The sequence below is a fragment of the Lissotriton vulgaris genome, chromosome 1_1 (genome assembly GCF_964263255.1).
Source record: "Lissotriton vulgaris chromosome 1_1, aLisVul1.2, whole genome shotgun sequence".
NCBI lineage: Eukaryota > Metazoa > Chordata > Amphibia > Caudata > Salamandridae > Lissotriton > Lissotriton vulgaris.
The window spans coordinates 879,849,509-879,875,090 of NC_141685.1; the positions used below are offsets into that span (position 1 = coordinate 879,849,509).

General features: G+C 44.9%; 1 protein-coding gene across 1 annotated transcript in view; it reads right to left on the bottom strand.

Annotated features, from left to right (window-relative positions):
* Nucleotides 1-12,496, bottom strand: part of NAGA (alpha-N-acetylgalactosaminidase) — a 509,595-nt gene extending 497,099 nt beyond the window's left edge. Inside the window, exons 1-2 of the mRNA XM_086958456.1 lie at nt 12,348-12,496; nt 11,963-12,137 (exon numbers count right to left, since the gene is read on the bottom strand). Coding sequence (XP_086814582.1) covers nt 11,963-12,137; nt 12,348-12,496 — 324 coding nt within the window. The remainder of the gene's footprint in view (nt 1-11,962; nt 12,138-12,347) is intronic.
* Between the last annotated feature and the right edge of the window lie 13,086 nt (nt 12,497-25,582).

Sequence of the window (25,582 nt, forward strand, 5' to 3'; positions counted from 1 at the left end):
TATCACTGACACTTTCTTCGAGGGGCAGGGGGCCCGCCGCATTCAATTTGCCGGTGCCGCATCCATCGACTCGTAGGCCGCTGTCTGTCTTCCAGTCAGTGGCACTGGCAGCGGGCGCGGCCTCCCATGTAAACTGGTGGTGATTGATATCTTTAGGCCCCCTGCTCCGCCTGTGCCAATAAAGGTGGAGAGAAAGGGTATTTCTGCACTATTAAGCGGCAGACAGTTGAAATATGGCTCCAAGTCCCAGCGACTCCTGGGGGCCCCTAGAGCTCGGGGGGCAGGGGAGTGACCGGGCCAACTCGAGCGCTTTCCGTTTGACACAGCCAGGCGCGGGCCCCGGTGGAGCGCGGAGTGAGCTCCGCCCCGTCCGGACCCCCTCTTCCGGGGCCCCCACCTACGCTCCCTGCACAGGGCCACCATGAGCCTAGAGCCGGCCCTGCCCGGGTACTCTCATAGTGAAGTTGTTGAACTTTCGTGATAGAGACATCCTCTTACAAAAAGCTTGTGAATTGCCTCAGATAAATTTCGAAAATGCCAAGATTTCATTGTATTCTGACTATACCGTTCTGGTACAGAGGCAGCGCTCTTCCTTCCTAGCGGTTAAGAAGAAACTTAGAGACTTAAACCTGAAATATGCGCTTCTCTTCCCGGCCCGGCTAAAAATTTTGCACAATCAGAAAGCGTATTTTTTTTAACCCCTTCCATGCTGGTGACGAACCCCAACCGTCATGCACTACGGTGCTCGTGTGCTGATGACGGCTGGGGTTCGTCATGGCCCGCCCCTGTTCGTTTGTTTACCGCACGGGGGCGGAAACGGGCCAGCAGGGAAGGGGTTAAAGTCAAGGGGATGTAGAAGACTGGCTGGAGGTGATTAAGCTGACTAACGCTATGCCAGTTGTCTCCCAACTCACTGCGAAGAGTCGAAACAGCCTTGATATATCCACTGGTCGTGGCAGCAGACGATCGAGCCGGACTCCGGCAGGGAATTATATCACCTCTTTATTTTCCATCTTGCAGACAGAGGATCCCAAGTTAGCACTGGCGGCAGTCTATTTAGACGGCTCCAAGGCTTTTGACTCGGTGGAATGGGATTACCTGTTTACTGTTCTGCAATGCATTGGACTCCCTGTTGGTTTCCTCTCCTTGGTCCGACTGTTGTATACGGCACCTACAGCAAGAGTATTGATTAAGGGGCACACCTCACCATCCTTCTCCTTGTCCCGTGGCACTCGCCAGGGGTGCCCTCTCTCCCCTCTCCTTTTTGCCCTGGTAATGGAACCACTGGTAGCAAGGATTAGACAACATTTCAATCATGTGGGTCTCCGCTGCTTCTTACGCCCTATCCTCATATCCCTTTATGCGGACGATGTTAGCCTCTATATAAAAGACCCTTGCCAAAATCTAAATCCACTCATGCGTGAATTTGTTACATTCGGTGGTTATTCTGGCATTAATATAAACTGGACTAAATCACAAATTTTCCAGCTGACTAGTGCCGCCACTCCCTTCGAGATGGACTATCCTATTGTATGGTGTGACGATGAGGTCGAATACCTGGGGATCCGTGTTATGGCAGATCGCGAAGAACTTATGCGCCTTAACTATGGATGCGCTATGGAGTATATCACTGGTTGTATTACCCGCTGGATAGCGCTACCTCTGACTATGGCTGGTCGCATATCTCTTATAAAAATGGTCATACTACCGAAATTCCTTCATTTATTCCTCAATATTCCTTACGATCCCGGACAGCATTTCTTTAGTACTCTCCGGTCAGAATTGATTAGATTAGTCTGAAGTGGCAAGCAGCCCGCATCCAATGGGACACGCTGACACGACCTTATTAGCAAGGAGGTTTGGACATTCCAAACTTTGAGTTATATTCCATAAGTGCGCAGATGCACTTCGCTCACTACTGGTTCCATTCCACCCGCTACACCACCCCATGTCGCCACTGAACATTGGCCTTCGGACCCGATTCCACTGGATGGCGTTATACTCTCCAAAGCGGAACCCTGGGGAAAAGATCCGACCTCCGTGGACTGCACAAAAAATGTTTGGGCCCGCATCCTGGTATAAACAGCAGTCCTAGTGTATATTCCCCTCTTCTCCCGCTAGCCTAGCACCCCGACGTTGCGTTGCTGCAGGAAGGCATATTTAAAAAACATGGCACGCACTCAGAATATTCGTACCTGGTGGGACCTCTACATTAAGGGCAAGTTTTGCACTCTCCAACAGTTGTGTCATGATCCCCCACCCTCTACCATGGAAACATTTCTATATGCTCGCCTAAGGCATGGGGTACAAACGTGTCACTCCACGTTCCCCTCTGAGCCAGCCACGTTGAAGCCTCTACATCAGATCATTCAGGCTGACTCCTCTTCTCACTTGATGTCCACGCTTCACCACTCGCTGTATGTTGACCACGACTACCCGCCTTTACCTCCTGAGCTAGGTGGGGGGCAGAGCTGGGCCAGGAATTAACTGTGAACAGTGGACCTACTGCTGTCAACAGACCGAAAAGCTCTCTTCAAATAGTAGGCTGCGTATCATTCACTACAAATTTCTCCAGCGCAGCTACTATACCCCAGTGCGGCTACACAGATATGGCCTGCGGGATTCCGATAGCTGTGCTAGATGTCGAGCAGGACAAGCAGATTTCCTACATCTAGCGTGGGCATGCCCTGGAGTGTGTGACTACTGGCAACAAGTTCTTGAAGCCCTGGACTCCATGACTTCCACATCTATTCCCAGGTCTCCACTTATTACCCTTCTAGGCTACACAGCACATATTCCTGTTACTTACAGAACATTTGTGTCCTTTTGTCTTGTTTTGGCAAAGCGTTGCGTGGCCTGCAGGTGGGGTCGCGGCCGTGCACCTAAATTTAAGGAGTGGCTAGGTAGGTGATATGATCCTTTGGCAAGAAGAAATCTGTACATATTCTGAATTGTTACCCCGCTCCTCACGACCCCGTGACATATGGGGCCCGCTGCAGGCATACTTGTTAGAACACCCTGTCGCTCCTGACTCATAAGCCCACACACCTGTTATATGTTCCTTATGTGCCTTTCTTCTGCAGCTGTGAAACCTACTGTGTAAACATCACTTCTGTTGTGTTGTTTGTGTTGAAATGCACAGAATGCTATGCCATCGTTGCTCATATGACTATTAAATGCTTGCAATGTATTTTGTCGTGCCTTGATATCTCTCTACTTTGAATGACAAGGTTCCTCATTTGATGATTGCAGTATCTAACCTGCTCATGATGATAATATACTTTACTGTACTTGTTGAATGATCAATTGTATCTTGCTGACGGTTTGTTTCAATAAAAAAAACAACAACAAAAAAAAACTATATCACATTGCAACAGGTGCAACGGCACAAATCACAGGCGATTATTGCAGCAGCCACCTTTACGCATACCACGAGACCAGAGGCCAAGGCCTCCTCTGAGGAAGAAGAAACGCACGACTCAGACTCTGAAGGCAGTGTAGCACTTTTTTCCCTCTGAGACCCCGCAATTAATCAATGATGTATATGGCTGAATGTACCCTTTCCAATAATATTATTGTGCCTGCAGTGTGCTCTTGTTGAATGTTGCTCACAGTATATGTATGATTGTTTCGAGTATTACCATACTGATTAGGCCCAGGTTTCCATAGTAGCTTATATCTGTATTGTTGTGACGAAGATTACACCCCATGCGGAGCGCTAGCGATGTCCCCCACATGGTGAAAGCGCTTTACATAACCATTACGTTCTTATTAGTTCAGTTAAGTTATGTGGTCCGGTATAGTTCGTTGACCAGTATTGGGGTTTTTTTTTGGGGGGGCGGGGCGGTCTCATTGTATATGTTGCTCTAAATAGGCTCTTCGGCTCGAGCGCTGCACTAGTGTTTCAGCAACTACGGAATCCTTCACGATGCAACCACCTGGTAGATACACTATATTAACGGGGAATATTCGGGGTATGGGTTCAGTGCAGAAATGCCATAGAGATATACTAGAAGTGTAGGGTAGAGCACCGCTGTTCCAACTGAAAGATTTTCGATGTTTTCGTGCCTCCGGGGCTCTCTCCCCGTCTGGAGAGATATAACTCAAACCTCCGATAGCAGCTATACCTAGTTGGGTATAGCTGACCCCCCGGGCACCGATGTGTGCTGAATCAGCTCTAAGTTTGCCTGTTACTCAGGTACCAAGTTTTTAGTGACGTGCGTCTCTAAATAAAACGGTTACTCCATTGTTTATGAATATTTCATTTATTCTTCATGAAATTGTTTTCTTTTCAAAACATTATTTTCCGTTATTTCACATGAAAATCCAATGCATTTCGGCAGTGTATTTCTGCCTTCATCAGGGAAATAGTAAATCTACAAATTAAAGAAACACATTTTCAATCTTATGTACATTTGAGTATATTGCATCTTTTTTCAACTTAACTATTCAATATTTACACTTATTCCATTTTAACTTCATCAGCGGGCTTTCTATTTCAAATTCATGGGAACCTCGCATTTTCATTAGGACTATAAAAGTTTTAAGAGTTAGATATAGCTGAATCTCACTCCGTTCCCTAAGACAGTTAAGTGCACTGAGCTCGATTTCTAACTTTGGTTTCCTACCGTCTGTAAAGCGGTTTACACAAATGAAAATAAAAGCCTCGCGTTACGCGCTGGCAATGGTGATTTAAGCAGAACCGGATATCTGAACGTAGTGCATTATGTATGCGCGTTGACAACTCAATTTAAACAAATCATTAAAAAGCATTGGCCAATGCTCACAATGGAACCAGACTTCAAAGGAATTTTTTCAGAGGAACCAATCTTTGCACACACTCGTGCCAAAAATTTAGCAGATTTCTTAAAACCACAGGATGAAAGACATATTGTAACATCATTCCGGGGCACGATCCCGTGTTATAATTGTAACACGTGCAACAATATCATCAAAGGATCAAGCATAACACACCCACAAAAGGGTTACCCCATATCATTAAAAGTGAATGCAACATGCGACTCAAGTAATCTAATCTACATGATTAAATGTCCTTGTGGAGACGTTTATGTGGGACACACTGAACGCAAACTGAAAGTTCGTATAAATGAACACAAAAGTACAATCAGACTCACATCCAAGAAAACTAGTGTGGCGGAACATTTCACGCAGATGCAACATAATGTCAGCCAACTACGAGTATGTGTACTTGAAACACTGCCCAGAATGGAAGGTTCCATGAACAAAACTAAATTGTTGAAACAGGAGAATTACTGGATTTATAACCTGGGCAGTTTGAAGCCCGGAGGACTTAATGAAAGAACAGAATTTCTTTGTTATCTATAATCTCTCGAGTTAATTATTAACAGCAAAACATAATTGTTACAGTAATAACCATTGAGCATAATCCCAACAGTTCTTACTAACACAGTGCAAGCGTAAAAGCAGCCATAACACATAGGGGTAACGTGTACTGGCATAGATCCCCTATAATAGAAAACAATAAAGTTAGCGGGAAAACGCACATCCAAAAAAAACGGGTCAGCGGGAGCCAAATAGTGCGCAGGCGCAAGGGGCGTAACTCCGGAAGAGAGCAGAATCAGTCCGTAGAGGAATGGCGCGAGGAACAGAAACGCCGTGGTAAGCTAATAATCAACTAACATTGACTGTTTAAGCGCGTAAAATACGAATAACACCCACTATCATACCCGAGTTAGCAATAGTTAACGTATAACAGTTGTCAACGCGCATACATAATGCACTACGTTCAGATATCCGGTTCTGCTTAAATCACCATTGCCAGCGCGTAACGCGAGGCTTTTATTTTCATTTGTGTAAACCGCTTTACAGACGGTAGGAAACCAAAGTTAGAAATCGAGCTCAGTGCACTTAACTGTCTTAGGGAACGGAGTGAGATTCAGCTATATCTAACTCTTAAAACTTTTATAGTCCTAATGAAAATGCGAGGTTCCCATGAATTTGAAATAGAAAGCCCGCTGATGAAGTTAAAATGGAATAAGTGTAAATATTGAATAGTTAAGTTGAAAAAAGATGCAATATACTCAAATGTACATAAGATTGAAAATGTGTTTCTTTAATTTGTAGATTTACTATTTCCCTGATGAAGGCAGAAATACACTGCCGAAATGCATTGGATTTTCATGTGAAATAACGGAAAATAATGTTTTGAAAAGAAAACAATTTCATGAAGAATAAATGAAATATTCATAAACAATGGAGTAACCGTTTCATTTAGAGACGCACGTCACTAAAAACTTGGTACCTGAGTAACAGGCAAACTTAGAGCTGATTCAGCACACATCGGTGCCCGGGGGGTCAGCTATACCCAACTAGGTATAGCTGCTATCGGAGGAAATGCCATAGAGTGCACGCACAGCTGCAGTGCCGCAAGGCACAGATTGTATATCTGAAAGAGTCTCATATGGCGGACAGTGAAGTGGTGAAACTTTGCAAGAAATGGAGGGGGCAGATTTTCCCCACCTCATACTACAGCTTTGCGAGGGGGACCACGATTTGGGTACGGCATGGAGTGCCGTTTATAGCTCTGGAGCAGAGGGCGGAAAAGCAAGGGAGGTACATATTTGTGAGAGGAATGCTAGGTGGACAACCTGTAGTCCTAGGCAATGTGTATGCCCCACATTTTAACCAAGATAAGTATTGGGATTTGTTAACATGGCACTAGCGGGATGGGATTCACAACCATGGATTAAAGGAAGTGACTGCAATGCAGTAATGGATGTGTCTCTGGACAGATCGCACCCGCCACTACACGGAGCGGGAGTGTTCAAACAAGCTGAGGTGCTGGGCAGGTGGGCAGATGGCTGGGAGCTAGGGCCCACATGCATCATTGTTACATTTTGCGATTTCTTAATTGCGAAAATTAAGGAATCGCAATTAAGAAATCGCAAAATGCTATGCATTAAAAAAATCGCAATATGTTTTGCGATTCGGTATTTTTCCTTAATTGCGATTCACAATTTGCGAATCGCAATTAAGGAAAATCCTTCCCATTGATTCCTATGGGCCAAAAGGCCCATAGGAATGAATGGGAAGGCATTCACATTTTGCGAATTTCAAATTGCGATTCGCAAAATGTGAATGCAATTTCAAGGGCGCAGGGGGTGGGGTCCAAAGAACCCCTCCCTGCACCCCTGAAATTTAACTTTGAATGCAATTTACACACACACATGCCCCAAGGGCATGTGTGTGTGTAAATTAAAAGTTTCAAAAATGCAATTTGTGCATATTTGAAAGTTTTCGTTAAATTAGCATGAAGTTCAACTTCATGCTAATTTACCCCTTCCAAAGTGCGAATTCGCAATTTAAAAATAATCATGCATTGCATTTAAGAAATCTGAAATTGCGATTTCTTAAATGCAATCGCAATTTTAGAAATCGCAACATGGTTGCGATTCCTAAAATTGCGAAATGCATGATGCATTCCAAGTTAGTCAATTGCATTCGCAAACGGCCGAAAATTGCGAATGCAATCGACTTTGATGCATGTGGGCCTATTTGATGTATGGAGGATGCGTCACCCTGACCACAGAGAATACTCTATTTCCTTGTACACATAGAGGATAGACAGGATATATTGCTCCAACAGGATTGCCTCAAGCCACATATTTATCGGATCACAATCCATTGGAGATTGTTCTCACTTGGGGTAGGGTACCCACCCCGGTTTCCACGTGGTGTAGGTGGCTGCAGTTATTAGAGGATTCAGTATTCCGCTCTGATCTACTCGAAACCATTGAGCATTACTTTGCAGAGAATAGCAATACCGCGATGAATAGACTGAGTGGGATGCTTTTAAAGTCGTGATTCGGGGTAAGGCAATTAGTACGATTGTGGGAGCAGGACAGGAAATTCATAAGTCCCTTGTGGAGGTGGAACATTCTATGGGCCGGCTGGAACAGGATGCCATTACTAATGAAGACAGAACTCCTGAAGTCACCGCGGGTCATTGACTATCAAGCATACTCGGGGCAAGCTCACACTGAAGCAGATAAGTCTGGGACTTTGCTTGCCAGATTGATCCGCGATACTCCCCCTGCGGTACTTATAAGTGAGGTTAAAACCTTGGAAGGTGCCACTGTCATTGCTCAGGGAGATATCAATGTGGCCTTCTGACAATACTACGCCACACTGTATGGTGCACTGGATTGCAGTGCAGAAGCCCAGACGGAGGCTTTCTTATCCACCCTCACATATCCACAACTCACGGCGGCAGCCCAAAAAGACTTAACAGGGTCCATCACAAAGTCAGAGACCAGAGCTGCCATAAAGGGACTCCCATGTAACAAAACCCCTGGTTTGGACGGACTTCCAATTGAGTTTTACGCTACGTATGCAGACTCCCTAGTGCCCCAACTTGAAATGTTATGTAACACTGCCTTGGAAAAGGGCTCTCTACCACCCACAACAGCCCAAACACTGGTTATATCACTCCCGAAGGCAGGAAGGGACCCCACAGATATGGCCAGCTATCGGCCGCTGTCATTATTAACTACGGAGTATAAAATATTGGGTAAGGTGCTGGCCAACAGACTGTTACCTTCTTTGTCCAAACTTGTCCACATAGACCAAACTGGATTTTTGCCAGCACGCAGTACATTGTGAAATATTAGAAAACTTCACTACCTAATGACAGAAGCTCCGAAGGGGTAGCCTCACGCAGGTTGCATTTCTCTGGACCTGAGGCAAGCCTTCGACTCTATCAAATGGGAGTATATGTTCAGGCGCTGGAGAAATTTTGGATCCCAGAGGGGTATATAGACTGGCTGCGTCTCTTATATAACGCCCCCACTGCGCGTGCCCGTATTGGCAGTCATATCTCGGAGGAATATTCCATACACAGGGGGACTAGACAAGGCTGACCCCTGTCGCCTCTAATCTTCATACCGGCCTTAGAACCACTGGCAATAAAAGTGCGTACGGACCTCCTTAACAGGGTTATACCGATAGGGCATGCGTCACACCTTTTTTCGGCGTACGCAGACAATGTTTTTCTGTACTTCCATGATCTCCGCCTGCTCTTGGATCCAATCTACGAGACATTTCACCATTTTGAAACTTTATCAGGCTTGGCCATTAACATTGCAAAATCGCAAGCCTTTTTCTTTACAGACCACGCTGAAATCACATACGTTGAATTTGGGGATACAAGGCTACAAGTGGCCCCGCATGCATTAAAGTACCTAGGTATCCAGATATATCGGTCACATACAGACATGTTAGATGGTAATTTGCACCGAGCGCTCCGAGCCTTGCGCTCCAGTAGCACTTTCTGGACTGCACTGCTGCTGTCTGTCATGGGTAGGGCAGCCTTGGCAAAAATGGTGGTCCTGCAGCGCCTATTGTATTATTTCACTAACTTACCACTGCTAGTGCCACATACTATGTTCAGATTGATGGACACTTTCCTTACTGACCTTCACAGGTACAGGTAGACGGCGTATTAGTCGGAAGAAATTGCAAGTGGATACGTGCAAAGGGGGCCTGGGCGTTCCGGACTTGCATGCATATTACTACGCATGCCAACTACAATGGCTGTCATACTGGACAGCAGGGGGTAACTTACAAGAGATAGGGTATATGGAGGTGGACATAGACCGTGGTACTTTACACGCCTTGCTACTGCCTGGTAGTAAAGTATCGAGGGATCTCTCCCCACTGCTGTGTACAGCGCTCCAGTGCTGGACAGCGGCGCTGCGGTATGCGCGCGCTCCCCCTGCATACCCGGATAACGTTCCGCTGTTAGGAATTCCATTGACGAACGGCAGACTCACTAAGCGCATGTTAACACCCTGGTTGGATGTAGTGATTAGCACAGTGGCAGATCGATTTGGAGCTGGGACACTGCTTGATCATGACACCTTTGTGAACAAAACGGGAGCCCCGGCACATTTATATTTGCTGCATGCTGCATTGCTCCAGTACAAAAAAAACACTCTGGGCCCCACAGATACAGGAACCCCCCACTCATAGCCTAGTCAAGATGCTTTACTATATGGGCAGAGGCAGGCACCTTATTAGGTGGCTATATACTGGTCTACGCTCACATACAATGGTTGCTCTGGATGCATTGCGGGCTGCATGGAGTGGGGACATCGACAGGGATTTGACAGATAGGGAATGGGCCAAAAAAACCTTTAGAAATGCGAAGTTTAAATTTATTCAGACTATGGTGCTGCACAGGGCTTACCTCACTCCACACAAATTGGAATGAATGTCCCCACAGACACAGCATTCCTGCCCAAGATGTCTGTTAGAAGGGGCAGATCTGCTTTATATGCTATGGACATGTCCGAAAGTGCGGGGATACTCGGACAATATTAGGCACATAACTGGAGGAACTGTACACCATGAAATAATGAACACAGTAGAAGAATGCATATTAGGCCAGCATACACGAGTGTCTAAACATAAAGTATAATATCGCTTTATAGACCTGGCGCTTATTCTAGCTATACGGGCCATCACTATGCGATGGAAATCGCGGAAGCCCCCCGTCATATTCACCTGGCACAAGGAGCTGTTGCGCTGGGGCAGCGCTGAGAGTGCAGCTTTGCGCAGAGAGGAACCTAGAGGCTTACGCAAGACTCCAATAGCATTGGAATGGGATATTATGCTTGAGGCTATGAAATCGGTTGACATTCCCGCAGTTGAATGCTCATGGAGATACCCGTACCCTGAATATTATGGCATAGACAGCGGGTTGATTATATCTACTAATGTATACCTTTGTTATGAGCCTATAAGATTTAGTTTGAGGTATCTATGATTTGATGAATGCACATGAGACCAAGGGGATTGGGTAGGGGGGAGTTGGGTACATGTTTATTGGATTGTTATTCATGAGCATAGCCAGAGAACTGGGATTTGATACTGTACCGGAAGGACAATGGACATATGTATTCTTGTAAGAATATTTGATTGTATCACTTTCCTGGAATGTATAAGATCACCCTACGCACTTAGTTACTATATAAAGAACTGATCCTAGCGGTACGACGTGATACTAACATAACGAATGTCGCCTCATACCCTACAAAGAGCGTGGCTATATACGATGTAAGATTCGGAAATGTGATGTATATATATGGTACAAAATCAATAAAATGTTGTTTAAAAAAAATAGTTTCTGACAGAACAGTTCTGAAGATCTAGATATGTGTTAAGGTACTTTTTATCAAGAACATTTCCTCTAAAATTATATAATTATTCTGAAAACAAGTAGAACCTTCGAGTTATTGGACGCATGTCGTCTAAAATAAATAATTTTCTTCCTCCAGTTTATTTGAGGGCATTATTTCCTAAGTACAAAAAAATAATTCAGCGGGGACAGTTCGCCAAAGTGACTGAAGAGGAATGTTTTATACAAAGTAAGCAAAAATATTTTTTGCTACAACTTTTAATCCCTATTTTAGGGTCCTCGAGTCTTGCAACATTTCACTTAAAAAATGTGTGAATTTTAACTAAAATGGAGTCAACCTGGAAAGTTTTTTATTTCTTTAGCAGTGTTGTTATTTTAGTTGGTTTAGAAGTACGCTTACCACATCCGTTTCTCAGAAAAAGGCAAACTACCCATTTTAAGCTGGGATTTCTTACCGAAACCAAAATACATTTTGGGTAGCTGATTGTTTGGACCATGTGAAAGCTCAGTCATGCCATGGCTCACATCAAGACTGCGGCCTTTCTCTCCATAGTTTAACAATCTGATTTCTTACAATATCCTTTGTTAAACATGCTCCAGAATGGTAAATATTGGTAGGACTATTCAATGGTTATGATTATCTTTGAAGATCCCATGAGGGGAATTACCTTCGTTGATCCCTCTTTTCCCCACTCCATTCAGACTTTAATATAAAACTCAAACACAAACATAAAGAACCTGCCTCAATTTTACCCAATGCACTATGCCATTGCACCTACTTACATAGTCAGCTAGAGCCTTGATGCCGCCTGGGAAGCGATCAGGGTCAGGTGTAACACGACCCTGATCATCCCGCTGGGGGGCCATCCAGCAGTCATCGATGTTTACATACACGTAGCCCAGTTCTCGCCATCCATCTGCCACTAGACGGTCAGCCATGTCCAGGAAGAGCTCCTCACTGCCAGTATAAGAGGAGACTGGATCAATCTCTCTGCATGCATCATATCACCACTATCCATCCTGAAGCTAACCTCCCCACTTTACAAGTAAACCCATCACCATTCTTTTTCCCTCTCCCCAACGTCTAGCAAAACAAGCTTGTATGAATTAATTGCTGCCTCAGTATTACATTCTTTAGACATGTATTGGAATAATGGGAGCTGAGTACCTGATGCAGTTGGTTGGGTCATTCTTGCAGTCAACGTTGCAACGGAAGCGTTCCCAAGCCAACCAACCCATGGGAGGTGTTCGCAGCAGCCCGTTGTCCAAGGCCAGTGAGCTTGTCACAACGCAACAGATCCAGAACCACAGCGCCATCCCTGTACCGGTAAGAGACACAGAAAGATACATTAAGACTCTCGATATGGCCCACCTTCCCATTTCAATAAGCTCTAGCAGACAATGAAGCACAAAAAGAACTATGATAAGACTACGTGTGTCAGGATGCAGTGGGAAGCTTGAGTACCAACCTGTATGCTCCAACAAGCAGTTAAAGGCCCAGCCGTATTATCCTTGATCTGTTAGAGCATACTGGTACCAAAGGTGACATAGCTAAATGGGCCTGGGCACAAGGGAATTAACCAACAGGGCATAACCGATGGAAGGTTAGGAGGCCTAGTTCAAAGCTGATCACAAATATGTCAAACTTGTCTGTTAGTTAACCAATAGATGATTGACACCACCCAGGCTTTCAGGGGCACTAGCAGGGAGAACACTATGATTCGTAAAAATGGGAATGGGAGAGGGGACACTGGGCACTCCCCTTTTGCTTGTCTTTTTGATCAGAAATAGCATTATTGCACAAGTTGAAAATATTTTCGTATTGTGAATTTAGACATAACATGGATGTAATACTAACAGTCAGCTTGATAGATGAAGAAAAAGTAACCTATTTTTAATACGAATTTTCTGTCATTGTTTTTCTTACTGAATCTATAACCGGTGCATTATTTCCATGCACATGTGCAAATCAAAAACACCTTCTGTAGTGTATTTTTTCATAAGAAAAGATGTAATAGGAACGCATGACAACAAGCTTATATAAGAAAACATTTTCTAACCATTGTTTTACGATTTAAAAAAAAAGTAAAACTAACCAAATTGGCTTTACTAGTGGTAGGTGTTTTGCCCATTTGTTGCTATAAAACCGAATAGAAACGTTAGTTGTTTAAAATCAATGAAGAACTGAACATGGTCCTCGCATAATGAAAAATGTGGCCTTGTCTAACAGGGCTAACATCAACATTTCTATTGCTATTTGCCTATTTTCCATTTACCTTGGTCCCTCTCCCATTGTGTTTGTGCAATTTTCCTTCTAATGTCCTTCCACTATGAGCAAAAAATAGTGACATCAGAAACCATGTTATCTCCTTTCCCCGGAGTTAGTCATTTCGTAAAAAGGGCGAAGATCTCGTGTTGCACCTTCTTTGATTAGGGGGTTACAGACCAAGTGTTGCATTTAGTAAAACCATAATATGTGTGAGATTAAATTCAGTTTTTAATGGAAGAAATCGTCTAATGACCCACTGTGCTTATAAAGAGCCTCAAATGTTATGCATCTTCTATGCCACCACAGCTATTGAACCCCTTATCTGTAAGAGGGGTCAGTGCTCGATCCTACAGAGGTAGGTGGCAATGGGTATGTAATACATTTACAGCGTGGTTCTTGTAACGGGGAGATGTGGAGATTCTCAGGCCTCGAACTTTTTTCCATTACCAGATGACCAACCAATGCAGATCATTCACTACTGTGTGGTCAATGAAGCACCATGGCATGTCAGTTTCAAAGGAGCACCATTCCGCCAGGAAATTAAGTGTGCAATGCAAATGTATATTTGGATGTGTTGGACTGCCAGCCTTCCTGCTGCAGGTCGAAAAATCAGATGGTTCCTTGTTATCTTCAGGAGCGTATCGCTCCAAGCAAAGTCATCAATCCCTTTCTGGAGAGATCAGAGAATCGCTGTCAGGATTAAAACGGGGATTACTTGGGAAAAAAACAGGATGTAGGGAAGAGGGGTCACAATGCACCCAATCCATTAAAGGGTACGCAAATGCCAAGTCTGAAGATCATGTTGTATTTCTTCAGCTGGGAGGGGGCGTGGCCACGCAAGATGGCCGACAAGACGCGCTACTAAGGGGCTCATGGTAACCCAGAATTATGCTGCAAAATCACGCTAAGCAGATCTGGCCCACTTCTTTAGGGCACACACCCTGGCGATACCGCTGCACCCCGAAAATCTCCAGGTCGGGCTGCGGGCGCGCTCCTGGAGGCAGCGACTCGTGGCGGGCCTGGAAGCCACAGGACTGATCCAGGCACAGGCCACCTCCCCCAGGGTAACATCATGGTGCACTACACGATCTCGGCCTCCACCTCACAGCGCTAGAGATAGCATACCTCCGGCAAGGGAGAACACAATACCAATCCGATGGTGTGCGAACCCTCGAGGGCCGTATTGCTAGAGGATATACAGGGATTACGGATGGCCCTGAAAAATAAAATTTTGACTGTGGCCCTCAAGGTCAATCTCTTGCGCACTGACCTCCACGAGGTCTCTGAAAAGGTCCAGCTGGCAGAGGGCTCCATTGAAGAGCTCCAGGTGGAGGTGGCTACTTAGAGGAAGATAGTTGTGGTGGTTAAATCCCGGTTGGGGGCTCTGGAGGCTAGGGTAGAGGATTCGGAGGGGCGCTCCTGCCACAATAATGTGCGCCTACTGAGATTTCCAGAGAGGGAGGAGGGGGCACACCCTGAGCTGTTTGTTGAGGCTTGGAACAGAGACACCCTGAAGCCTAGTGAGCTGTCCCCAGGTTCACTATTGAAATGGGGCGCTGTGCACCGGTGGCACCACCGTGTACTGGGGCCCCACTGTGCGCTGTCATTGCTGCACTTTGAATTACAAAGAGAAGGACAGTCAGGGTGGCAAGAGACACTGAAACTGCCAAATATGAGAATCAGAGGATCTCCATTTAACCAGACAATAAGAATAAGGTCAAGGGCGCCCGGAAGACATTCCTGGAGGTTAAGGCCAAGCTTTGCTCGATAGGCCTCTGCTACATGTTATTGTACCCAGCTAGGTTGAGGGTGCTGTCAGGGGGCAAATCCCAATTCTTTGATATCCCTGAGGATGTGTGGCTCTGGCTGGAGGTCTGGAACAAAGTGCCCAGAGAACGCAACGGCTCCTGGAACTCTAGGACTCAGAGTTGGACTGCTCTGGAGGGCTCCAACTGGAGAGCAGGAGAGGGCGGAGGCTCATCATCATTGATCCCCTGAGAGGGCAGATCCTGATAGGGTGGAGGTACAGCAGGATGGTACTATGGCATTGGCCTGCCCGTACCAGTGGCCCGATTCATGAGCAACTTCATCAATGCAGGAGGAAGTCACTTTGCGGACTGATCCTGAGGTCGGAGGCAAACCAACAGCTATTACTAGCCTTTGTGTAATGGCTGTATAACCCTTTAATTTTGTTGTTTCTTTGCAGGACAGACTCATTTTAAATCCTCCGCTACACAATGTTAGTTGAATGTGGGGGTGTGCAGATGAGGGTTTGTTGGATTGCACTTTCAGATATTATGGGTGTGTGCTATGTTCAGGTCTCATGTTAAGACTATCTCCTGAAGGCACAATATACTTTTAACTGGTTGTGCCTTACTGAGTAGCCTCTTCACATTAGTAGTAGGTGACAGTTGGGAGAGTAGGGTTAGGCTGTAGGTCCTGACAGCGAGTGTATGATTGGATTTTCAGAGTGGAATGATGTTGCTACGCTGTATATCAGGGGAGGGGGGTTGTTAATGGATCCCACTGTCTGGAGTCGCTTGTTAGTTTTTCTTATGGTGTGTGTATCACAACACTGCGAATGTCTTCTGGCCAGGCAGCCCTCGAGTTGGTCATCCTGGGAGAAATGGGTGGGTGTGGGGTCTGGAGAGGGAACTTGCTATGCATATAGCTGAGCACATTAATATTGTTACATAGAATGTCTGTGTGGTCCGACGGTACCCCAAGTGCAATAGGGTCCACTTTTTCCTTAGACGCCATAAGATTCAAATTGTGTGTCTACAAGAGACACACCTTGGGGTTAAGGAGGCACAGAAATTGTAAACAAAGTGGAGGGATCAAGAGTTTTCTGCTTCATATTCCTCTTATTCCTGGGGTTGGTCATCTGGGTGGCTCCTGCCGTCCCCTTTAGGCCCACATATAAGTTGGTGGATGTGGAAGGATGATATGTCCTGATTCAAGGTACCCTGGACAGGAAAGAGATTAAGCTGTTAAATTTGTATGCTCCCAATATTGATGACTGGCATTTCTTTGAGGGACTGCAAGGCTTGTTGTCAGACAGTGTGGGCTTCCCCATAATTTAAGAAGGGGATTTCAATTGTGTCTTAGACGGGGCCGGGATCGCTATCCACCCAAGGAGGGCAACAAACCAGTGATGGCGGGTGCACTGAGGAGGGCAATGCAGAATTTGGGTCTTCTGGATGGGGGCGCCTCTTGCACCCAGGCGGTCGAGAATATACATTCCACTATCGGACGCATAATACTTACAGCCGGTTTTATGGGTGGGCGGGTTTTGAGGGCTGGCGCTTAAATTGTATGTCGATTGTAATGCTACTAATCCTGCTTCGTGCTTATTAGCGCAGGCGTCTCAGCATTTCTTCTGTTACTGCATCTATATCCTGTCTTTGTACCTGTCCGCCCTATTATTATGTTGCAATGTATGGCACCAGATATGTCTATTTCGTTTTTCTTGTTTTAAAATAATAAAAAGATTTACAAAAAAAAAATACTTACAGCCGGCCAGACTGCTTCCTGGTGGGTGGTTTGGACCAATCCGGATAGGCGCAGTGGCACATATGGACAGGTTCTTCTCTGATCATACCTCAACCTTATTGACGTTGGTCTAGGGTGGGAGGCTGGACGGATACCGAGCATGGAGCATGCATCTGCTCACAGATGTCACGTGAAGGGCAGACTTGTGGACTGCTATAGAGAATTATATTACTGGAAGCTGGGGGACGATGGACACCAGAGCAGTCGAATGAGAGGCATTAAAAGCGGTAGTGCGGAGGGAATGCATAGGTACTGTTTGTGAAGTGCACAGATGACTCATATTAGACTTCAGGAAGACCAGTTAGCAGACCTTCAGAAACAGGAGGTATATACCGTGATGGTCTGCGCAACAACTTTGGTGGACCACAGAGTGCTCCTCTCCCTCTGGGATACATTAGACAAAACTGCCCTTAAATCATACCATCAGTTGTTACACAGGGAAGGAGATAAGTCTGGCAAACTGCGAGTGTGGGTCCTCAGGCGAGAAAGAGAGATACCCCCCATTCTGACCCTACGGAATGCACAAGGTCAATTACAATCTCTGCAGTGGAATATCCTATCAGCTCTGTTGGACCACTTTAAGTTGGTCTAAAACGCTGGCACACCGGATGTTGAGGGTAGGACGTAGAGATTCCTGGCTAGGGTGGGGCTTCTTCAGCTGCAGAGGGAGGTCGTACAAGAGGTAGAGGAGGATCTCTCCTTGGAGTAAGTAGGTGCTGTCATGGAGGCACTTAATAAATCCAAAGATCCAGCGGTGATGGATTCCCTGCAGAGTTCTATCATGACGTGTCGGATGGGGACAGGGAGAAGGCCTTGGTTTCACTAGATCTTGAAAAGGCATTTGATACAGTAGAGTCGGCCTATTTAATGGCAGTACTGCGGGGCATGGGGTCTGGGCCCAACTTCTGTGCTTAGATACAACTACTGCAAACTGATCTATCTATACACATCAAGGTGGGGGTGAGCTATCTGAAGCCTGGTCAGCCGGGCTGGGTACTCACCAGAGATGCCCCCTCTCCCTCCCCGTTTGCCTTGGCAATTGAGGCTCTTGCTCTGCTATTGCGCTCGGAGCTGGGGCTCTGTATTTGGCATTCCTTGATGTGCATTGCTACTGTTTTACTGCACACTTGCAGCATGATGCTCAGTGGCTCACAGAGTCAGATAATTGGGAGAAACGACTTCAGGTGACCAAGTTCAGGGATGACACTGTGCCCCAGTTGTAGATGCGAGGGGACATGTCTGAGTTCTCAGTTCTGTACTTGGTCACATATAGCGGAAATATTGGAAAAATTGGTCCAGAAAGTAATCCGCAGAGCCCCTTTCTGCAGGGAGTTAAAACTGTGGGATCTGGAACCTTTTAGGAACATTGACTCCACTATGTCTATGGAGCAGTGGCGGGAGGGGAAGATGTCTGGAAATAGAGGATATTTATCCAAGGGACACCTTCATCTCATTCCAGGAGGCACAGGACACTTTTGGGATATGACCAACCTATATTTTACATTACGCTAAATTGGAGAGTGTAATGCAGGAGCTCTGGACAGATTTTGCCGCAGCTCCGCATTCATCAGGGGCCCTAGATGGTCTTATCGGATGGGGAGAAGGGTGCACTTAATCACCCACTTCTACGGAGCTCTAAGGAATGATATGCAACAGCAACAATTTCCTGCGCCTGGGGGACAGATTTAGGTACACTCATTTCAGATTCGTACTGGTAAACTGGTTTAAACTCCTGCACTTTCACATCGTGCATATATTACCCCATGTAGCCTCAACAAAATAGAGCCTACCAGAAGAGGTGCTTGTGCACAGTGTGGAGAGGTTGGAGGTCACCTCCTTACATTTGGTGTGGGACTGTGCTCCGGTAAAAGCCTACTGGGCGCAGGTGGTGCCACGTCTGTGGCTGGCCACCGGGATTCGTGTTCCGCTGTTGCCGCTCGCCTTTCTCCTGGGAGTAGTGGGGTGCCCAGGGAACGCAAGATGCCTCATAAACTGGCCCAGCTGGACTTATTGTACTGACAAAAAGATGGGTGGCCATTGGGTGGATGGGTGTGAGGGTCTCGCTGTTGTCACACTGACTGCGAGACCTGTTGGATTGCGGAGTGGCGGAAAAACAACACATAAGAACATCACAGGCTGGTGAGGGGGAGGATGAGGCTATAATGTTGTGGACCCAATTGCTGAGTATGTTTCGGGAAGACGACGATCGGTCCTCTAAGGATGGGCCCGAGGCAGAAGATTGAGTGAAAATAAAGTTATTGCATCTGTTCTTCTCCTGATGCCCAAGTGTGTAATGACGCTCCCTTCTATGACGTTTTGCTTGTTATCTTGTTTCTCTGTATAGCTGCCTCGAAGAGACATTGGATGTAAACAATCCCACTCAGGATAATTGTGTGTTATTTGATTATAGCTGCCTCTGTTATATACTCAACACTAAATTAACCTCATAGCTGCTATTACACATTCCTCCCCAGTGCTGCGCTGTCCATTAGAACTAGTGCTGAATGGACGTTCAATGGTCGTGCGCAGCACTGGGGAGGTAGCGCTGCTGACGACCATTGGCCGTCAGCAGCACTTAAGGGGTTAAGACTAGCACTGTCAACAAGCACTGTATTTTTTTTCTCGTTTGATTAAAATCAATCAAATACAGTTAAAAAATACTTTGTATAACTGAGGTGGATACATTTGTGCATATAACTTGTATACCCAGCATCACGACTGAGTCCAAAGTGCAACAAAATACGAAATGGATTCTCAGCTGTGACAACTGGTCCTTGCGGAGTGCTAGGTTTAAAGCCTCTGATTTTTCTGAACATTTACATCTAACCACGAAGCTTGTTGGTAATCATCTTATTGTCGAGTGTGGGTAGCAAGTGCAGAGGATCAGTGAATTATACCAAATGGGCATTACATTATGAATTTGAAAGTATCCTGCCCATTCTTGATCACCCCTCATATTTTCAATATTGTGCAGCCTATCTACAAACGGTTCATCATCAGAGCAAAGAGTAAAGACAATAAAGGGCAGCCTTAAAGCATTCCCTACCCAATAATAAACTAATGAATTACCTGTCATTGACTTGGAATTTCACTTTTGGAAGCCAATAGTTTCAGTTTCCATGATCCAAGACTGACCACCACCTAAAGCACTTGCGCTTGAAATGTACAGCTGACTCTAACATCTTCCCAGTGTCAAACATGGCTAGGGTGACATTCTTGCGGGTAGGGCTACATTATCAATTAAGCGAATAACCTTTCCCACACTGTCACTGCTTTGTCTACCTATGATGAAGCTCAATAATCTGAGTCTAGTAGCTAGGGCATGAATTGATGCAGGAGGGTTGCTAAGATGCCCATAAATGACTTGACATCAAGATTAAGCAATGTTATATGCCACTGGAAGACACAGAGATGAGTCTTTCACAGATGTAGGGATTATTGAAATAAAGGCTTACGACATGATATTAGTCACTACTTTCTTCTCTCAAGATGAAACCTGAAATGCCAGTGCGAATAGGGCACCAGGACACTAGTCAACATTTTAAGAAAAAGTTGCTCAGTGATTTAAAATAGTTGTTGAAAGAGAAGTGGGAGGAGGTCCCTAAATGCTCATCTGATTGTCACTCATAATAAAGTAATCAAATTCTGTGGACACAATACAGCAGGTAAGCTTGAATTGTAACAAAACCAAAGCTAGAATCCCAGTGATTAAAGATGACCTAAGTAAAACTCAGACATCTAAAAAAGAAAACCAATATCCTATAAGGCGTGTCAGGAATATCTTAAAGAAATATCAATACCCGACATATCCCCAGTCAAGAGACACGTTCTTAATAAGCCATTAGAAAACACTGAAAAGCTCATAGCCATCCACTCCTTGAAAGTAGGGAAAGCTTCAGGTCTTGCTGGCCTTCCTGCCTCCGTATATCATACTATGAAAGAGATAATCCTTAATGCCCTTAAACCACTATTTGACCATTAGGCACCTCAGGGAGTGTGCGAAATTTAGCAGCAGAAACAAACATTGTGGTGATCCCAAAGAAAGGGAAGGAACCAACAGATCCCAAAAATTGATAGCCAATCTCCCTCATTAACAGAATGGAAAATCTAAGCAATAATGCTAGATTATAGTTTAGAACCAATTCTAGACACCGTCATTCAGGCAAACCTGACAAGCTCTATGTAGAGGAGGTTTGCTTTGGACAAAGAGAAAGCAAACTGCTGAATACCCAAAAACTACTGTGACACTGGATGCGCAAAATGTCTTTGGTAAGGCTTCCTGCGTCTTTTTGCATACAATGCTTAATAGTTTTGACTCAGGGACAGATTTCACTCATATGGTCCTTCCTTAAGTATCAAGCGCTCTTTCTCCAACCGCTTTCCAATACAGGGAAAGACAGGGGTGTCCCTCATCCCCTGTAATGTTTTTGCTATCTATAGAACCTCTTCCACGTATGCAGTATTCATTTGAAAGCAGGGTCCTAGAAATTAGCTGTCATATGTTGATGATGTCCTTATCTTTACTGAGCAAGTAGAAAAAGCAATCTCTGCTGTAGTAGAGAGGATAGACAAATTTGCTAAAGTCTCTTTACAATTAAATCAAGGATAAAACAGAAGTCCTACCCATAAACTGCCCGGCCTAATCCTCACTTGTATTCAATACAGGCTTGAGATGGTACAAATTCAGAATAAAATGTCCTGGCATCTGGTTTGAGTCTAAACTTAACAAACCCATAAAATAGAATTAGAAATTAAACACGGCAATCAGTCAAATAACTCCTGGACCAGCTATGCCCAACTTTTATCACCTGGTGGGGCAGGATTGAAAATTAAAATGATGATATAAGCACTTAGTAGTTTCTCCATAAGTATGTTAATTTCTCTGATTAGTTCTTTAAAAAACACTGATGAGTCATTCTGGAATTCACAATGAGGCATCCTAGGATATACCTCTCTTTTGCTACGTTCAATAGCACAATCTCAGGCTAATGCATGCTTGATAATAAACTCTAAAACAAAATGAAATACTTCATGCACTCTTCACTGTGGAATAATCAACAAATAAATATACTGTTTTGGCATGTCTGGGCTGTGAAAGGGATTGTGCTCATTAAAGATCTGGGATCTAAGTTTTCCACATAACCCATTACTTTTATCCAAGCTAAACAGAATCTAGAAACGATTGATCAATACACACTTCTAAAACTCAAGGCAGCACATTCTAAAAGTCGACTCGCACATGGGCCAGACTTACCCAAAAAACAGAAAAAGCAATACAAGTTGGGCATTGTGCAGCTCAATTCTACAAACTTGTATTGTGCTGAGTGTACGGTTTTCTGTTTATATTTAAACGCAATTCGTCCAAGTAAAGAGAAATTGAGTTCAGCACAAATTTGTCTATATTTGTGTATATTCCAAACTTTATTTATACATAGTATTTGCAAGTCATCCTTCATCTTCTTCAAACTATGTTCGTTTAATGCAATTCTGCTTTCCTGCCAACGCGTTTCACCCCTCAATTAGCCTGTTAGGTGGGGGCTTTCTCATGGCTGTAGTTTCTTTTGAGCTTTTAAACATCCCCAACTTGACGATGAATTTCCTTTAAGTAGTCATCAGTATGTTAAATGACAATGTTTACTCCTTTGTCCGCTTCTTTTATTGTCAGTTCTTTTTTTGTCATTAAGATCCTTAATTGCCTGTTTTGCCCTTAAATGATATTGGCTAAATAAGTATCTACTCTTAGTTTTGTACTTCTTATATTCTCTTTCAAGGTCCTCTAAAACTGATGTGCAGACGAGATTTATTATTTTTACAGACTGAAAAAATACAAGAACATACCAAAGACTACGACTTTAGAATATTCCTAACAAGGTAATATAGATTTACTTCAACGCCAGTGGACCAATATTTAATCTATGTAGTTTTGCCTGTCTCAAGCAGATTCACCTAGAACTTTACTATAAACTTACTCTAAACAATTATTTCTTAAAAAGAGTTATATGGGTACATTGCTTTTTAGAGCATAAACACGATCATAAGAATTAGGTCCATGAGCCCCTTTAAACTAATAAACATGACTCATATGAGGTGTGAAGCACATTGTAAATATGTAAATAAGTAAGTAAATATTGTATTAACTTACAGCCTTGAGAAACCCCCGTCTAACAGAGTACTTGAGCGGTGAAACATGTATAGGCTGCAAAGCAGGATTGCATCAAACAAACATATTATAAAGAAGATGAAGGATGACTTGCAATTGCTATGTGCATAATAAAGTTTGAATGTGCATACATTTGCGCAGAGCTCAATTTCTCTTTTTGCTTAGATGCTTGGTTGATCTGCATTTTAAATATAAACGGAAAACGGAACACTCATCACAATACAAGTTTATCTATGAGGAGGCCCAACCCCTGAGAGTGTCAAAAGGATTTTCCAACCAAAATGCTACAATTAACAAATTCAAAAGGCATTTGGGGGAAGAGGGTCTGCAACTCGCACCAATAATCAGTTCTTCAAACTGCTGACTTCTACAACATTGGAAACTATTATCAAAATTCAAAGAAAATGGAGGGACGTTTTCGCGCAAAGACTGCAACAAAAAGCAATGGCAGTATACATTTGGCGTACACTTGGATGACTCTCACCACTTCTAAAATTGCTCTTGCAAGTATAGATTTCGGTCAGCCAATAATGCATTATGAACCCTCTTGAAATTCCACAAACCAGGAGATGAAGATAATGATAACTTGTGGCATTGGCAAATAGGAAAAAGAGCCCCCTAGGCCTATGCTATTGAAATGCCCTCACAATAAATTATTTTGGAATGAGGTGAAACTTTATGTTATAAAGACTATGAATGTTGACTAGACACTTGACCTTCTCTCGATCACTTTAAGGGACTTTCCCCTCTCCTTTTCCTCACTACCTTTGCGTGCACTTGGACGGGTCTGCATATTGCAGGGTGCGAAAGCGCCCTGTTTAAGATCACTATCAGTCCCCAGTTCACGCTGTCTGGGATGGTCGTGTACCGCCCCCCAGGCAGTGATGTAGCATTCAGGGGAGCTTTCCCTGAGGCGGTTAGTACGCTAGCTAGTGACTGCGCCAATTTTTGCATCTTAGGTGACCTCAACCTCCATTTTGACAACCAAAAGACCTCGGCTATCAGTGGTTTTCTGGCGGATCTGGAGGCCCTTCAGCTGACCCAACTTGTCACTCAATCTACACATGTGGCTGGTCACATTCTGGACCCGTTTTTTACCAACTTACCGGATGTCCAAGTTTTGGCTATTTCCACAGTCGGTTGGACTGATCATTTTTTGGTGTCCATCTGGCTACCTCTCCCCGAAACCCCCATTATTCCATCTCCTAAGTGGATCCCTCGGCGGCACTGGAATAAGCTCAGGCTAGAGGACCTACATTACATCAGCCATGATGGCTGAAGAGCCACTAGGCCCTCTGTCCAACGTCACCTTGGGCTACGACCAATTCTGCAGCTGGATTACCAAGGCGCTCGACAGATTGGTGCCCATCATCTCAAGTAAATCCAGCTCCAGGTAATCGAGTCCTTGGTATGACAGTGCCCTCCGCGCTCTGAAGGGTTCATGTAGATGGGCAGAAAGGGAGTGGCGGAAGACGTATGATGCCGTAAAAAAAACCCGCGTATTTGGCTTCTGTTAAGCTCTATCATCGAGCTATTTGTAGAGCCCGCGCGGCGTTTTATGCGACGGAATTCCGTAACAGCCACAACCCTTCGAAGACCATCTTTAAAGCCCTCAAAAATCTGATGGCTAAGAGAGCGATTCCGCAAGTGGATGGTTCTACCTCCCATTGTGAGACCTTGGCTGCTTTCTTCTTGGAGAAAGTTAAGACCATTTATCAGTCGTTTCTCAGTACGACGCTGCCACTCACTCCTTTGAATGGCCCTCGCAGCTGCCCGGCATTACATTCTCTCCCTACTCTGTCTTGGGATGGGTTTGTCAAGTTGGCACGACGAGTCAAGTCCGGTTCTCCTGCGGATCCGCTCAGACCTGCCCTCTTTAGAGATCCTTCTTTTCAGGGGCGCACTGAAGTGTGTTCGCTGATTAACCTTTCCATGACTTCAGGTACGGTTCCTGCCAAGTGGAAGCAGGCGGTGGTTTCCCCGATCCTGAAAAAAACATCATTGGATCCTTTAAAACCGGAAAACTACCGCCCGATTTCATTGCTTCCCTGGCCGGCCAAAGTCATGGAGGCTCACGTCAACCTGGCTCTATCCGAGCATTTGGCCCGGGCCAATGTCCTCGACCCTACGCAGAATGGGTTCCGTGCTGGTCACAGCACGGAGACCGCCCTTCTGGCAATGGTAGAACATCTGCGGAGTGTGTTGGATGCAGGTCAAACGGCAGCGCTTATTTTATTAGACCTTAGCGCTGCCTTTGACACGGTGTCCCATCGCATCCTTCTGCACCGCCTGGAGGACATTGGCATCTGTGGCTCGGCTCTGCAGTGGTTCCGTTCCTTCCTTAGCAATCGCTCCTTCTGCGTTGCCACCCCTCCTTTTCAGTCCAAATTCCATCAGCTGGACCTGGGGGTCCCTCAGGGCT